This window comes from Dendrobates tinctorius, unplaced genomic scaffold (genome assembly GCF_039654945.1).
Source record: "Dendrobates tinctorius isolate UK_male_01 unplaced genomic scaffold, ASM3965494v1 ptg000016l, whole genome shotgun sequence".
Lineage (NCBI taxonomy): Eukaryota > Metazoa > Chordata > Amphibia > Anura > Dendrobatidae > Dendrobates > Dendrobates tinctorius.
The window spans coordinates 9,010,288-9,027,486 of NW_027361684.1; the positions used below are offsets into that span (position 1 = coordinate 9,010,288).

The 17,199-nt window shown below is 42.0% G+C and overlaps 1 protein-coding gene across 4 annotated transcripts in view; it reads right to left on the reverse strand.

Annotated features, from left to right (window-relative positions):
• The window catches only part of GOSR1 (golgi SNAP receptor complex member 1), a 131,050-nt gene that overhangs the window by 83,400 nt on the left and 30,451 nt on the right, over positions 1–17,199 (reverse strand). For all 4 annotated transcript variants that reach the window (XM_073565415.1, XM_073565417.1, XM_073565412.1 and 1 more), the window contains exon 6: positions 12,845–12,919. In XM_073565415.1, coding sequence (XP_073421516.1) covers positions 12,845–12,919 — 75 coding nt within the window. The remainder of the gene's footprint in view (positions 1–12,844; positions 12,920–17,199) is intronic.

The window sequence follows — 17,199 nt, forward strand, 5'->3', positions numbered from 1 at the left end:
GTGTGGTGTGCTTTCCTGCATGTATGTTCGTGGCCTCCCAGTGTTGCATGTCTGTGTGTGTTTATTTTTATTATGCTTTTTTTTCATACTTTTAATTGTTTTTCTGTTGCATGTGTACTGCATTTTATTTTCATAGTACTGTAATTTTATTGGCAATTGTGATGTGATTGTGTTATGTGTATTGTATGTAGTGTAACTGTGGTATTGTATGCGGTGTAACTATGTTTTCTGTTTTTTTATTTTTCATTTATTGTGGTATTTAAAATAAAGAGCAGAGTAGCTCCTACTTGTGAAAAAAAAATAAAGTAAAAAAAAAATAATAATAAAAACGGTTTATGAAAATTGTCCGTAGTATTATTTTAAAACCAGGTAAAATAAAGAATTCTTATATGTGCAAAAAAGGTAAAATTAAGTGTTGGTGTTTTGTATACAAGTGTGGTTATACTCTCAAGTGAGAGATTTTAAGGGAATTTACACACAAACACTTGGGTATACTCTCAGTGAGTTTCAGGGAATAAAGGCCCTGTCACACTAAGCGATATCGCTAGCAATATCGCTATAACATCACTGGTTTTTGTGACGTTATAGCGATATTGCTAGCGATATCGCTATGTCTGATACTTACCGCCGACCGGCTCCCCGCTGGTTATCGCTGATCGCGCGAGAACGTCCTTGGCCATTTCTCGTTGTCAGCTTCCTGCTGGACTTCCTGTGGCGCTGACGAGCGACGCGTGGACGCGGGTGGGAGGACGTCAGGATCGCCGCGTCTGACAGGTAAGTAATGACCCCCGACCCCTGCTATGTTGCTGGTGAGATCTGCCTGTCTGGCAGCTCACTAGCGACCACTTAGCGATGCACCAGCGATCCTGACCGCGTCATATCGCTGGTCGGGATCGCTGGTGCATCGCTAAGTGTGACAGTACCTTTACACACATCCAATCACAGTGTGGTTACACTCTCAGTGAGAGATTGTCAGGGAATTTACACACATGCAAACACTTGGGTATACTCTCAGTGAGAGTTTCAGGGAATTACACACACATCTAATCACAGTGTGGTTACACTCTCAGTGAGAGATTGTAAGGGAAGTTACACACATGCAAACACTTGGGTATACTCTCAGTGAGAGTTTCAGGGAATTACACACACTAAAAACCAATGAAGATTTTTTTTTGTTTTGTTATTAAAATTATATTTATACTTGCAGATCAGTTCAGGAAGTACTGCACACCCACCAGGCCACAGTAAGCTGGGCCTGAAAGCTTATTTAATCCTTTGTATAGTAGCTAAACAAGTGTCTTTATACTTACAGATCCAGCCAGCAAGGTTGCAGCAGAACCGCAAGCAAGATTGCAGCAGAGTATCCTAGGAAAACACTTCAGTTTTCCAAGTATAAAGGCCTGAAAGCTTATTTAATCCTTTGTATAGTAGCTAAACAAGTGTCTTTATACTTACAGATCCAGCCAGCAAGGTTGCAGCAGAACCACCAGCAATTCCGCAGCAGACCCGCCAGCAAAACCGCAGCAGTTTAATATGTCTTCTTCTGGGAGCTCCCCCTCACAGCACCAGCGAACTGAGGTAATATAAATAATTTTTTTTTTTTTTTTTAATGTTATTTTCAAAAAAATTTTTTTTTTAACAATATATGCATGTTTTATGTTTTCACAGGAAGCTGAATCTGAGGAGCTTCCAGGAGGAGACATGCATGGTGGAGAAATGCAAGGCGGGGGTGCGCAGAGTGTAAGTTTAGCACATACAAAAACTAACATTCATACATAATGCTACAGCCAACACAAACATTCATCACAGCACACACAATAACTCCACATCCATCCAACCACATACTTTTTTTTTTTTTTTTTTTTTTTTTTTTTACACACTTCACAATCCGGTGCCCGAACTAGAGCGTCTCCCAGGACATCCCATCGTCATCGAGGTGATGCCTCTGGTGGTCAGCGAACAGTAAGCAACCCTTTATTTGGTTGATTGATTAAGCTCATGTGTTTCAATTTAATAATTTTTTTTTTTTCCCACAGGTTTCACAGCGTGCTTCCCAAATACCAGAGGAAGAGGGGATAATCATAGATGTGGACGCCTTCATCGAGGCTGTGCAATCACGAGAGCCGCTGTGGAACATGGGAAACCGCTTCCATGCCGACCAACCACCTGATGGCTATGGGATGAGGTGTGTTCAGAGGTTGTAGACAACTGGGAGGAGCTCGATGCGAGGGCTAGGGATTTTGTGTGTAAGTATTCTAATTTCAGTAACTTAATATTACTGCATGTGAAGTTTTTAATACTAACCCCTTTTTTTTTCCCCTTCACAGGTGACAGGGTTATCATACGGTGGCGGTCGCTCAGGGATCGCTTCAAGAGGGACTTCAACAAGGAGATGAAGGCCCCGAGTGGATCGAGAGGACGCAGGAGCACCCAGTATAAACACTACAGAGCCCTGTCGTTCCTCCGGTCGACGATGGTGAGCAGAAGGTAAATATTGCACACACCATTTCTGTAGTACAAATGTTTCCCTGTTAAACCAAGTTTTTTTTTTTCAGCAATGCTAAATGAAATGTAAATATATTATATTTTTTTTCTCTTTTCTAGCACCATCTGCAGTGATCCCTTCGGAGACCGCCAACGGTGACCACTCCTCTGTACCTTTCCCCTTGTCTCGTCCCTCTATCCCCTCCACCAGCACTGGAGCAGCAGGGCAGTCTTCATCACATGAAGCTGCAGGTGACTATTTAGAGTTCCCTTTAACCCATCCATGTCACACTGCCGCAACATCTCAACCAACTTTTGGTTCTGGACGGCAGCGTCAGAGAGATCAGGAAAGGATGACCTTGTTAGACTGCTTGAATCTGAATTCAACCGTTCAGAATGCATTCCGTATTTTGGGGCAACAATTAACTTCTGGGTTGAACATGATTAATCAAAGTATCATGGAACTCAGAAGTTACATGGAACGGTTGAATGCAGAGTCAAACCAGACGCCGAGACAGATTTTTTTCCATTCAGTTGTCCGACAAATGGAAGATTTAAATACTCACCAGCAGATGCATGTGATGCAAGCCTGTCACAATGCTCTAGTGGCTGCAGTGTCCGAAGTATCCCATTCTACCCATGCACCTCATTCCACCGTCCATCCTCCCTCTGTTCATCCTTCCACCGTCCATCCTTCTACCACCATCCATCCTCCTACCACTCCTTCTCCTTTCTCTAGTTCCCCATTCCATTCTTCCCAGTATCTTCCTTCCCCATTGCATTATACCCTAATGCCCTCACCATACCCACCCCCACTGTTCCCACAAACATCGTCTGTTCAACTCCCATCCCAACCTCATGTTTTCAACCCCCCTTCCACTTCTGATCCTCACCAACTCCGTTCCCAGTCCTCCACCCCCCCACGATGTGGTCAACCCTGTTCCCTCCGATGATATCTCTACCCAACAGTACCGGCATCTCTAATTTATTAAAAAAAATTAGTAACAGTTTTCTCAAAAACTTAGTAAAATAACAGTATATAATTTTGAAAAAAAAAATTCAAAAATAAACGTTTTTGATGCAAAACAATTTTATTGTGTAGTTTACTTTTTTCTTTACTTCTTGGTGAAGTTTCAAAGTACACCGGTGGTGTACAGATATAAATACACAACACTTGGTAAAATTTCAAAATACACCGGTGGTGTAAAGGTAAAAAAAACACAACACTTGGTGAAGCTTCAAAGTACACCGGTGGTGTACAGATACAAATACACAACACTTGGTGATGTTTCAAAGTACACAACACTATTACCCACAATTGGTGTAAAGGTATCAAAACTATGAAAGAAAAAAGGAAAAATTACAAAAGTTTTTCTTATCCAAAAAAGGAGCCTTGGTATAAAAAAAAAAAAAAAAATAATACCTTGTCATCTTGCCAGTCAACTCTTCCTTCTGGTGACAGAAAATAATCCGCAAATGTGTCCCTCATTCTTGTCACTGACCCAGTACTCCGAACACTTGTCTACTGATAATCCTACAAGGTGGTTTCACAAACATTTTCTTCCATGGAAACAGGTTCCTTTGAAAGTACAAATTTGTGCAGATGACAGACGCCTTCACCACCTCATCCACAGTCTCAGTTTTCATTTTAAAGGCAGTTAACAGCACTCTCTATTTTGCAGTTATCCCAAAAGCGCACTCCACCACTCTTCGCGCTCTTGTCAAGCGATAGTTAAAGATTTTTTTGGTGTGTTTCAATCCATGACTTCCATATGGCTTGAGAAGATGTTTGGAGAGTTGAAATGCGTTGTCACCAACACATACAAATGGCATTGGTGGGCCTGATCCAGGGAGTGGTCTTGGAGGTGGGAATTCAAAATTGTCTCCATACAAACGATGGCCCACTGCGGACATCTTGAATACCTGCGAATCGTTGGATCGACCATACGCACCAATGTCGACCGCAATAAATTTGCATTTTGAGTCTGCAATGGCCATCAATACAATGGAGAAGAATTTCTTGTAGTTGAAAAATTCTGATCCAGATCCAATGGGTTTCACAATACGTATATGCTTCCCATCAACTGCACCAACACAATTTGGAAACTGACAAATTTCTTGAAAGTTGTCCGCAATCTCCAGCCACCTCTCCTGTGTTGGCTGTGGGATGTACTCCTTGTGTAGACAATCCCACAATGCCCGGCAGGTCTGTTGGACAATTTCGGATATTGTCAATATCCCGAGCAGGAACTGGTAATGGAGGGAGGTGAAGAATTCTCCAGTTGCCAGAAAGCTGTTAAAAAAAGGGGAAAAAGTAAAATTAATACAAACTACAAGCAATAACATAACAATAAAAGTCTGCAGAATCTGAAAACTTTTAAAAAATAGATACCTTACCGAAGGGTCACCATCAAACGCTCCGCCGGTGAAATAGAAAAGCGCATGTAGGTGTCTCTTCTCCGGATTTGCGCTCCGACACGCTCCACCAACATCTCAAACAAGTCCTGTCTCATCCGCACATAATTGAAGAACTTGTCCGGATTATCCCTCAATTCCAGATACAGTGTAGAAAACACACCGAGGGTAAATCTCTGTGCATTTATCGGATGAATCCACTGCCGTCGTCTCTTCCTTCTCCAACGCAGGATTTGCAGTCTTCTTTTCTCCCTCTGGAGAGCAATAATTGCCCAACGATTGCATTGAAAATCAAATTCCACACAGAAGCTGTTAATATTCGCAATGACTCCTTCCATCTCTGCCACTAGCTCTAAAACCTTTTAAAGATATTGTTTTACAACACCATAGATATAGTTTTCCCTAGTTTTCAGGATCCAATCACATTTGGGAACATTTTCCAAGAGCCAATCGTATTTGGGATCATCCATTTGGAAGTTGTGCAAAAATGGATCCGTCAGAAAACGGACCCAACGGATAGCAAAAACGGATGCAAGCGGATGGAACGGATCCGATTTTTGACGGATCCGTACACAAATCCGTATGACGGATCCGTCAAAAAACTGATCCGTACCATCCGCTTGCATCCGTTTTTACACATTTTTAGCGGATCCGCCATTTTCACTTTTTGGCGGATTTTGACTGATTTGAAAAAACTGATGTGTGAAACAGGCCTAAATCGGCTTCACCAGAATTCTTCTTTTAAGGCTGGGGAGTTTGTAACCATACCAGTCTAGAAAGCTGTTACTAGATGTGCTCCGGCGATAAAGTTCAGTTTTCAATCCTGACATGTGTCAGTGCTCAGTGAGTATGCTTGCCCTATTATGCTCGTCAGAAAAAGATGCCTTCATGATATTTCCATTTCCAACACCACCTCATAACAAGTTCCTATCAGATATTACAAAAAAGGGCCCATTCCTAACTTTGTGGGTATGACATCAGGAGACAGACAATTGCCAATTATGAAATCATGTTCTGAAAGCAGTGTTCACAAACGACAGTGGTGATCAGAGTGCTCCCATAATACTGGCAGTCACTGTATATAGCAGCTATTAAAGGGGTTGTCCGGGCTTTTCACATAATCTCAGTACATATCTGGGCTGCAGAATTATGACAATAAGTAATTTACTTTCTGTCACTAGTTTGCACGATTTTCTAGATATTCTGAACAGAACGTCAAAGGGGGTGTGTGTTATGGCATTGAAATGAGAACTGGTCGTAACCTCCTACTCTACTCCAAACATGCCCTCTAAAGCGACAACCCCACCCTCCATAGCTACAGGCCCTCCCCGTCCACATGAAGCAGCCCTCATCACACAGTAACGAATTCTTCCCCTCCAGCAGCCTCAGTGCAGAGAGCAGCTGCTCCTCCCCCAGACACACGCTGAAGAGTGATCTATGGAAAGTGAAACTAGTGAGGAAGAAAAATCGTCCTGTATTCTGGGCCACTCCATGATTACAATACATAACTCATTATCAGTAATTCCTTCCCTCACTGTCCCAGGCTGCTGGCAGCAGTGAGAACAGACTGATGGCCAGTGATGGGGGTCTGCATCTTCTAATCTGCACAGGGGATGGCAGTCACTGATGTAATCTGTTCTGTGACAAAGCCTCTGCTGTGTGAATGAGACAGCTCTGTGTCACTGATGTCTTCACACAGCAGCAGATTTGGTGCAGTGTATGTGTGAAGCTCCACCAAACTCCAGTGACCAGCAACACCCACTGCCCACTCATTGGCTGGCAGTAAACTGCACCAGCACTCATCTTTAGCATTATTCCAGCATTGGAAAGAACACAGCAGTGATCCTGTATTTTCAAGCAGCACAATACATACATACACCCAACACTTCACACTGTTACAGCTGCTGATTGGACAGGCTGCTCCCATCAGTATTTGTGTCATTAGAGACACAGTGCTCACACATACACTGCACCAAATCTGCTGCTGTGTGAAGACATCAGTGACACAGAGCTGTCTCATTCACACAGCAGAGGCTTTGTCACAGAACAGATTACATCAGTGACTGCCATCCCCTGTGCAGATTAGAAGCTTCAGACCCCCACCACTGGCCATCACACAGTCTGTTCTCCTTGCTGCCAGCAGCCTGAGACAGTGAGGGAAGGAATTACTGATAATGAGTTATGTATTGTAATCATGGAGTGGCCCAGAATACAGAACGATTTTCCCTCCTCACTAGTTTCACTTTCCATAGATCACTGTTCAGCGTGTGTCTGGGGGAGGAGCAGCTGCTCTCTGCACTGAGGCTGCTACAGGGGGAGGATTTGTTACTGTGTGATGAGGGCTTCTTCATGTGGATGGGGAGGGCCTGTAGCTACGGAGGGTGGGGTTGTTGCTATAGAGGGCATGTTTGGAGTAGAGTAGGAGGTTACGACTAGTTCTCATTTCAATGCATTAACACACCCCCCCCTTGGACGTTCTGTTCAGAATATCTAGAAAACCGTGCAAACTAGTGACAGAAAGTAAATTACTTATTGTCATAATTCTGCAGCCCAGATATGTACTGAGATTATGTGAAAAGTCCGGACAACCCCTTTAATCTATAGCCCTAATATCCAAAATGGTGAAAAGAATTGGGTTTAGCTTATTGGAGAGCAGAGAAGAGATGAGTGGACTCATAGTTATGTATATTTATGGAGAGCGACTTTCAAGAGGCGAATGGGCTGATGTGTATGTAAATATACAGAGCAACCCGTCATTCATCACTATTAGAGGTGGGGTGAGCACTTTTCATCATAAGTACATTTGAATGGGGATAGGTCATCAATATGAAATAGGTAGGGATCAGACACCCGCACCGATCAGCTGTTATTTGCTCCGCCCGGATGAGAACGCATAGGATGGAGCTATACAGCACTATGTGATGGCAAGACCTGCAGAACAGCTCCTATTCAGGAGCTACACATTAGCTATACACTGTGCAGCTCTGTTCTAGGTCTTTACATCCAGATGTCACCAAAGCTGTTTTCAGCAGATCGGTGTAGGTGCCAGGTGTTGGAATCCCCCCCCCCCACCACTGATTTTATATTGATCACCTATCACAGAAAAATTCATAAATAGCGTGTGACTGAACAACCCCTTTATTAGTCCGCTGTGCTCTTTCATTGATCCTGATAGCCATTTTGGCTACTATGAATATGGACCTGTAGTTGTAATATGCTGCCAGTACAAAAGGCAAGATAGCAAACCGACAGACCTGCTTTAAAGAGAAGTTGTCATTTACGGATACAGTACATCTCTTGATAAAGCAATTACCCTCTATTACTTAACCTTCCAACCGAAAAAAAAAAAATAATGACACAAAGGATTCTGGCCCCAGGCAAAGACTCACCAAGAAAGTACACCCTTGCTCATGATCTATTTTATCTACTTCAAATTAACAATCTACATTTTAATTACTTGGAAATGCTTTTAGAGCGTTCCTGGCCGAATTGGAAAGTGCTGAATCCATGCTGTCTAGAAGACAATCTCTGGATCATTAACACATACACAGTGCCCCCTAATGGCAAAAACTGGAACTTATCAAGTTATAACAGCAGGAAAGAGAAAATGTATAAGTCAGAGAACTAGAGATGTGTGAATCGATAGGCGGGACACCGGTTCAGAGGCCAGGGAGGTAGTCTCTGACCATTGGACAAGAGGCTCCCGAAACGCTTACCTTCTGGGATGCCTGGTGCAGCTTTTGATTAGCTAGATTGAAGCAACAGCATCTGTGCAAAATGTTGCAATGGTGACGTCGCTCCAGCCCAACTAAACAAAACCCGCGCTGGGGATTTTGGGACGCTAGAGATTCGCAAATATACCGTACAGCAGCCAGAGACTTCTGAACTGGCCTATGGACCGAACTCCCACAAATCGATCCAGCTAACACTACACAGAAACCATTACAATTACACATAAGAACAGTACAGGTCACAGGTTTGCAAAAAAAATGTTAAAAAAATTATCATACTGTGAAAACATGAAATTAAATGGGTTTTCTTATCATAAATGACTAAACTTGCAAAATGTTTGTAAAATTCAAGGTAAATAGGGATTTTTAATCCTATTGTTTCTTGATTGTTGTGTTCAAATCTCACCAAGGAAACATCTGCAATGAGTGTGTATGTTCTCCCCGTGTTTGCAGTAGTCACCTATGTGTGCTGCCTTCATTTTCAATAGGACTGACAGAAGCAGCAGAGTACAGCACACATAATAAATGGAACAGCAATGCATAGCAACCATTCGATGTCGACCTGTGCGCTGAAATGTTTTTCAAAGGAAAACCCCTTTAAGTTTTCAAGTGAGTCTCTTATTCTGGAGCCATGTTAATTATTGTATGAGGTCATCATTGTGCTAGAATAATTTGGGTGAAGAAGGGAACAGAATTACCATGTTACTAAATTAAATGTACCACCTTATTTATAGGCAAATTATAACTTTACACAGAAAAAAAAATATTTGTATGTCTTTTTATTCTCTATGTGTATATTTTATATTCTGTTTTCTGTACAAATACGGAGGCCGGCCATTTCAAGAGTTGCTGCTTTGAGCTGTGACCGTAATTTACAGTTTTACTTATAGCTGTGGCACACAGGTGGAGGAAATTTCACTACTTTTTATGGGAGCGTTTTCTAGGCATGCCCTGTGACCTGGGCAGAGGTAACGATGCAGGGAGAGAAGTTGGGTAGCTGTAACGACCAGCTATTGTGAATGGTGTCATCCAATGTTATACCCACTTAATGGCCAATAAATAAGAGACCGCCATCTAGTATCATGCAAGACCTCCTTTGGCCTCCAGGTCAGCAGCAACTCTTCGATTCCACTAGATGTTGAAATCACTCTGTGACAATATCTGCCTATCTGCTTCTCGCACTTGCCAAAACCCTGAAGGTACAGATAACCTCTGAACAGCCTGTCCTACCTCATCTCAGAGATGCTCTATAGGACTAATATTAGGGGACTATGAAAACATGCTGTCATGTTCCATTGGCAAAATGGCTTTCCTATTGAAGGAAGATGGACAGGTCTGGTCACATCCTCCGCCATCAACAGGAATCTTATAGACAGAAGGTTTGGTTAGTTTGGGAGGAAAGCTGCACTAACGAGTGAAAGTAGCTAACCCCTAATCAGGGTGGCTGTTATAACTGATATGGGGGATGGATGTTTGTAAGGGTTTGCCCCCATCGCTATTATGGTAGTTTGGTGAATACAAGGGTTTGATGCTGAAATCCTGAGCCATAGCTTGAAGGGGATGTCCAGCTACAAGTCTGCAGTTCTCATCACATCCTCAACTGCCTCCGTACCATGGACTTTCTGGTACACGAATGCAAGTATGCAAATCTCATACTTGCGTTAACATTACGACTAGCCATGCGTGGCCTCGCTCAATGCAAGGAATTGAGTGAAGCTGGCCCACAACTAGACAAAATGTGGTCGGAAGTATGCGATCCACATACTTGAGGTCACATGACCGCCCGCTTTCCAGCAGCGGAGAATCCTCAAAGCGCGCGCGATGTGAAGATCCACAAGTCTGCTGTCACTCTAAATCTGGACAACCCCTTAAAAGAGGAGAGCATAACCTTTCAGGTTATTACACAAGGTGGTGTTAATGCGAATCTCATGACAAAATCTGCAGTCCATTGATATAGGGAAGAGCCACAACTGTAACCCATTGGAAAGCTCTGACTGCAGCCACTGCGGCATAGCGTTGGTCCAAACAACTGCACAAGATGGATTCAAAGCAGAGGATTATGATGCACACACTGGATGAAGCAATAGGTATATCACAATACCAATGTCCTTTTACAGATCCCCTCTTACAACTTTAGTTTCATGCACATCAGTGATTTTTCATTAGACCACAGCCGCAAAGCGCACCAACCTATTCCTCTTTGGCAGAAAAAATACTGCCCAAAAAGGCTAAGACGAGTATTGTTACCCTGCTGTGAAACACGTTCTGGGCCCTCTGGTGATCCCTCAAGTTACAAGATTCATTAGTTATGCGCAACCAATGTAAGTTAAAAATAATATTTAACATTATAGGGACCTCGTAATTAGTTTTGAAGACTCCAAAAAGTCATTGTAAAATAATACAAAATAAAGGATGAATAATACGAAGCAGAAATCTAATACAGATAAAGCTAGTGCTTACATATAAATGACAGAAATGGCAGCTGGAAATCGTAAACCATTTTCTATATGGAAGACAGTACACCTATATGGAAGCCACTCTCACTTGGGGTCTATATTGTGGCACAAGTAAATAGCAGCATATCATGGACTGTGGCTTCAATTTATGATGCTGACAATATTGTAACTAGAGGGGAATAATATAACTAAGCAAGAAAAAGTATTGTCTCACCATGTCTGCAATTAGCGCTCTTCTGGGTGCACGGCAGTGTGTAGACACCAGTCCAAGATATTAGAAGAAAACCCAACATGACCAGACGGACCTTAAAAGGACTTTGTCAGCAAATTTTTGCTATGCAATCTGACAGCACATTGAGGTAGAGACAGAGACCCTGATTCCAGCGATGTGTCACTAAGTTTACTGGGTGCAGCAGTTATGATAGTCAGTTTTCTCTGCTGCAGATGTATCAGGTTTTGTTGTTATTCTGTGTATAACCCTGTCCACACCACAACTTTCTGTGTACATTGTATAGTGACAAGAGAGCTGCTAATCAGTGTGTGGTTGGACTAGTAGGCATGAGGCCAGTTGTCATGTAGTGATAATCTCCTGTTGTGATAAAACACTGACTGTATTGAAACAGAAAAACCACAGCCCAGTAAGTGACATCTTCTACATTATGGTGCTCTCAGATTACGTAGCAAAACATGCTGACGAAGTCCCTTAAAAACCTCAAAGCTTTACTCCAAGTCCAGCACACAGTTAAAAACACATTCCTCTACAACGTCTCTGTCCATGACTTGCCTTTAAGTTTTTTTACAGTCCGTCTGGTTGTGGTGTATTTTCATATAATATCATGGGGGGACAATTGTAGAATTGTGTAAGTGTCTCCAAATAGCTTTAATCATTGGACAATGTTCCATGTCTCATGTATCGGTTATAATAAAGTATCACACCAGCCTCCAAAATGAGGTGGAAAAGACGTGAATTAAAAGAGAATTACTTATTCCTTTAGGGTGTGTGCACACGCTGAGAAATTTTCTGCGTGGATTTGTGTAAATCCGCAGGTCAAAAGACCTGCGGTTTATCTGCAGATTTTCTGTGGTTTAGCCTGCGGGTTTCCCGTGGTTTGACACCTGCCATGGAGCAGGTGCCAATCCGCACAAAGAATTTATATGCTGCGGATTTAAAACCGCGGAAAATTGCGCACCATGTGCACTGCGGATTTCATTTTCCATGGATTATAATGGTACTGTACAATGCAGCAGAAACTGCTGCGGATCTGCAGGACCAAAATCGCTGCGGAGCCGCAGCAGAATCCGCAGTGTGTGCACATGACCTTATAGTTTACTTCTGAGTGAAATGATCAATGTTGGCCACGTCAAAGTAAATTACGGAAGTCACAAAGTAAAACCAGGAAGAATAAATAACATTTTACAGATTCTCAATTTGGAATATGTTTCTTCTTCAACACCAGTGAATGGGGTCCACTACAGAGATACAGGTTTCTAGTAGGCAAGTTATTTAGAAACAAAGAGTTTGCACAATTGTGATGACCTATTACTTTCGAGGAAGTCCCTAGTCTTGTAATGAGGTCTATTCTTAAACTTGCTGAATGTGTGTTTTACTGCTCTGCTTGCAGAGCTGCTGGATCAGCCTATTGACTATTAGATCTTTGTGCAGGGCAATTAGGCCACAGAAAAGCTAAAATCTATACTGCACACATTAACGCCAAAGGTAACGGGACTGACAGAATGGAGGCAGATCTTTCATCTTACCTTCGTAGGTGCTCATGTTCTTTCAGGAACAGCTCCGTTCTCCTGTTGTTAACACCAGAGCCTGTTTTATAAGATCTGTAAATGAAGAAAACACCCAATTATTTTACTTAATATACCGCTCTGCATCCAGCTTGTGAGTATGTGACGATGACAGAATATGGAAAGCAATCTTCATACTGAGGTGTTCTAAGCACTACTCTAATATTAGCATACTAGCTTGGCCCGTGTGAAATTTTCGCACACTGGTCGTCGGGAGCGCAGGCAACTTCAGAGAAAGCAGACTGGTCAAATGTAAATGTATTTCATGAGCTGATGAACACAGACAGGTATTTATATATGTAGATTGGTAATACAATAAATTTTTTGATAACTAGAGGCCAAGAAATGTTTTCCGGTTGAGGTGCCACCTGCAGGTCATTATGCAAATTTTATCAAACGTGGCAGTACCCCATAGTGTAGTTGTACACTACTGTTTGAGTACACGGCGAGACTCGGGGGGGGAAGGAGCGTTACTTGGATTTTAAAATGCAGATTTCGTCTGAATAGACTGTGGGTGCCATGAGCTGAGCCCCTGAGGTGCCAGAGCAGCAGAAACCCCCAAAAGTAACCCATATTGAAAATGTCACTGCTTAACGAATTCATCTAGTGGTGTAGCCACAGTAGCCAACAGGTTCCTCACAGAATTTTATAACATTGGGATATTGGAATCAAATACTTTACAGGTAAACACTTGCATTTTTTTTTTTTTTATTTGCTGCAAATTTGTCAGTTACACAAGGGTTAATAGGTGAAACTGGACACCACAATTTATTGCACAATTTCTCCAGGATACGGTGATGCCCGATAGATTGCCGTGAACTGTTAAGTGCTCTCTCCCCGCTACAAACATGTGGTCATTTACTACGGTTTAAACACAGCGGTGCTCAGAAGGAGGGCAATTTGAATTTTCACTGATTTCACTGCATTTTATTTGGTGGGGTGGGGGCCATGTTGCTTTTCCACAGTTTTTGTTGTACCAGTAACATGGGAACCCCCTATATTTCTAGTGACAGTTGATCATGGTCCCCAGTGGGGGCTGGTTTTGTGCAGGATAAGTTGGGGTTTTTCAGGGCTGTGGAGTCGGAGCTCATTTTGGTGGAGTCGGTATAAAATGGTCCGACTCCAACTCCTAAAATATATAATAAATTGGGTACAGTAATTCAATGCAGAATGTGCTGAATATTTTTTCATAGGAATTTGGGAAAGTTATGAAATGTCCTATAAATGGCTGTTCTATTCCGGATCTAAGGCTACATTTACACACAGCGTTTTTGCTGCGTTTTTTGAGGATACTTTTTCAGCTGCAAAAGCAGATCAGCTTTTTAAAAAACCGCATCACCTGAAAGGTTTTTGCGCTCATAGATAATGTTTTCAATAGCAAAAGCAGATTAGAAATCTGCTCTATCCATTTATCCATATCTGTCTATCCATATCTTATCTGTACCAAAAAGAATGAAAGCCGGGTAGCACACAGACTAACACTCCTTTTTATTTAGCACCAGTCAGGTACACCTCATAGCTGCCCAAAAGGATGCCCAGGACAGGCATTGCTCGTCTTCACTAACACATCAACATCAATTGATAGTTGGAATAAATAGACTGCATTCACCACATCTTAAGGTGCAGGCTTTATTTTCAAGTGTAGGGGTGTGCAGTATAAGGTTCTGCAGTAGCTGAGGTGTGCAGTATGAGATTCTGCGGAACAGTATGAGGTTCTGCCCCCCCTTTATTTGATCCTGGCTAAAACCGTTTCTTATAGATATGGCGAACCCTCAGGAAACCCTAAATGAAGGTCAATGGACACAGATGGCTGAATTGCAGGAATTGCTTAATCACCTATTTACCGTGACTAAAAAATTACAAGCTGAGGATTTAACTCCTGGCATTTTCATAAGGGAGTGGAAGAACTTGCTATTTTGCCTGTCCCAAAGAGGAGATTTAATCGCAGAAGGCATTTCTGCTTCAATGGCAGCTGTTTATGTGGACCCAAGTCATCATATACAGTTGTGGCCAAAAGTATTGACACCCCTGCAATTTTGTCAGATAATACTCAGTTTCTTCCTGAAAATGATTGCAAACACAAATTCTTTGTTATTATTATCTTCATTTAATTTGTCTTAAATGAAAAAACACAAAAAGAATTGTCCTAAAGCCAAATTGGATATAATTCCACACCAAACATAAAAAAGAGGTTGGACAAAAGTATTGGCACTGTTCGAAAAATCATGTGATGCTTCTCTAATTTGTGTAATTAACAGCACCTGTAACTTACCTGTGGCACCTAACAGGTGTTGGCAATAACTAAATCACACTTGCAGCCAGTTGACATGGATTAAAGTTGACTCAACCTCTGTCCTGTGTCCTTGTGTGTACCACATTGAGCATGGAGAAAAGAAGGAAGACCAAAGAACTGTCTGAGGACTTGAGAAACCAAATTGTGAGGAAGCATGAGCAATCTCAAGGCTACAAGTCCATCTCCAAAGACCTGAATGTTCCTGTGTCTACCGTGCGCAATGTCATCAAGAAGTTTAAAGCCCATGGCACTGTGGCTAACCTCCCTAGATGTGGACGGAAAAGAAAAATTGACAAGAGATTTCAACGCAAGATTGTGTGGATGTTGGATAAAGAACCTCGACTAACATCCAAACAAGTTCAAGCTGCCCTGCAGTCCGAGGGTACAACAGTGTCAACCCGTACTATCCGTCGGCGTCTGAATGAAAAGGGACTGTATGGTAGGAGACCCAGGAAAACCCCACTTCTTACCCCGAGACATAAAAAAGCCAGGCTGGAGTTTGCCAAAAAACTTACCTGAAAAAGCCTAAAACGTTTTGGAAGAATGTTCTCTGGTCAGATGAGACAAAAGTAGAGCTTTTTGGGCAAAGGCATCAACATAGAGTTTACAGGAGAAAAAAAGAGGCATTCAAAGAAAAAAAAAACACGGTCCCTTCAGTCAAACATGGCGGAGGTTCCCTGGTGTTTTGGGGTTGCTTTGCTGCCTCTGGCACTGGACTGCTTGACCGTGTGCATGGCATTATGAAGTCTGAAGACTACCAACAAATTTTGCAGCATAATGTAGGGCCCAGTGTGAGAAAGCTGGGTCTCCCTCAGAGGTCATGGGTCTTCCAGCAGGACAATGACCCAAAACACACTTCAAAAAGCACTAGAAAATGGTTTGAGAGAAAGCACTGGAGACTTCTAAGATGGCCAGCAATGAATCCAGACCTGAATCCCATAGAACACCCTTGGAGAGATCTAAAAATGGCAGTTTGGAGAAGGCACCCTTCTAATATCAGGGACCTGGAGCAGTTTGCCAAAGAAGAATGGTCTAAAATTCCAGCAGAGCATTGTAAGAAACGCATTGATGGTTACCGGAAGCGGTTGGTCGCAGTTATTTTGGCTAAAGGTTGTGCAACCAAGTATTAGGCTGAGGGTGCCAATACTTTTGTCTGGCCCATTTTTGGAGTTGTGTGAAATGATCAATGTTTTGCTTTTTGCTTCATTCTCTTTTGTTTTTTTTCATTTAAGACAAATTAAATGAAGATAATAATACCAAAGAATTTGTGTTTGCAATCATTTTCAGGAAGAAACTGAGTATTATCTGACAAAACTGCAGGGGTGTCCTTACTAAAGGAAAAGAAGCTCTGACTGAGGTAGCAGTTAGGATGAGTGGCCTACAGGAGGACTGCCAGGCGCAAGAGGACTTGGGTCCTGACAGTGCTACTGCTGCCATATCTTCATCCTCATCAGATGAGGAGTTTGACTTTGACAAGTATTTGGATGATATGGAGCAGGCAAAGCGTTGCTGCAAGGAAAAAGATTTCACTCCGTCTCCTCTAGCAAGCAGATTGACCATATTTCAGCAAACTGTTTCACTTGCTCTCAAAGAAAAAGAAAAATTCAACCGTTCATCAAAACTGACTGTGCATGAGGCAATTCCTTTATACCCGGAAATTGTTAGAGATGTTGCCCAAGCGGTTACGGCTTTGCCTCCAACCCAAGTTAGTGTAGAGAGGTTGTTCTCTGGCCTTAAAATTATTTGGTCAGATTTTAGGTCATCTATGAAGGAGGCTCTGATGGAGGCAATTCTATTTCTTAGAACAAATTCATAGACTGCACAAATGTAATTTGTAATGTTTTTGCTGAAAACTGTTTTTTGCCACTTACATAGTTTATATTATATATATATACACACACACAAAATATATATATATATATATATATATATATATATATATAAAAAAAATGAAAAAAAAAAAAAATAAAAAAAAAAAAAAAAAAAAAAAAAAAAAAATCGATATTACATAGTGTATTACATA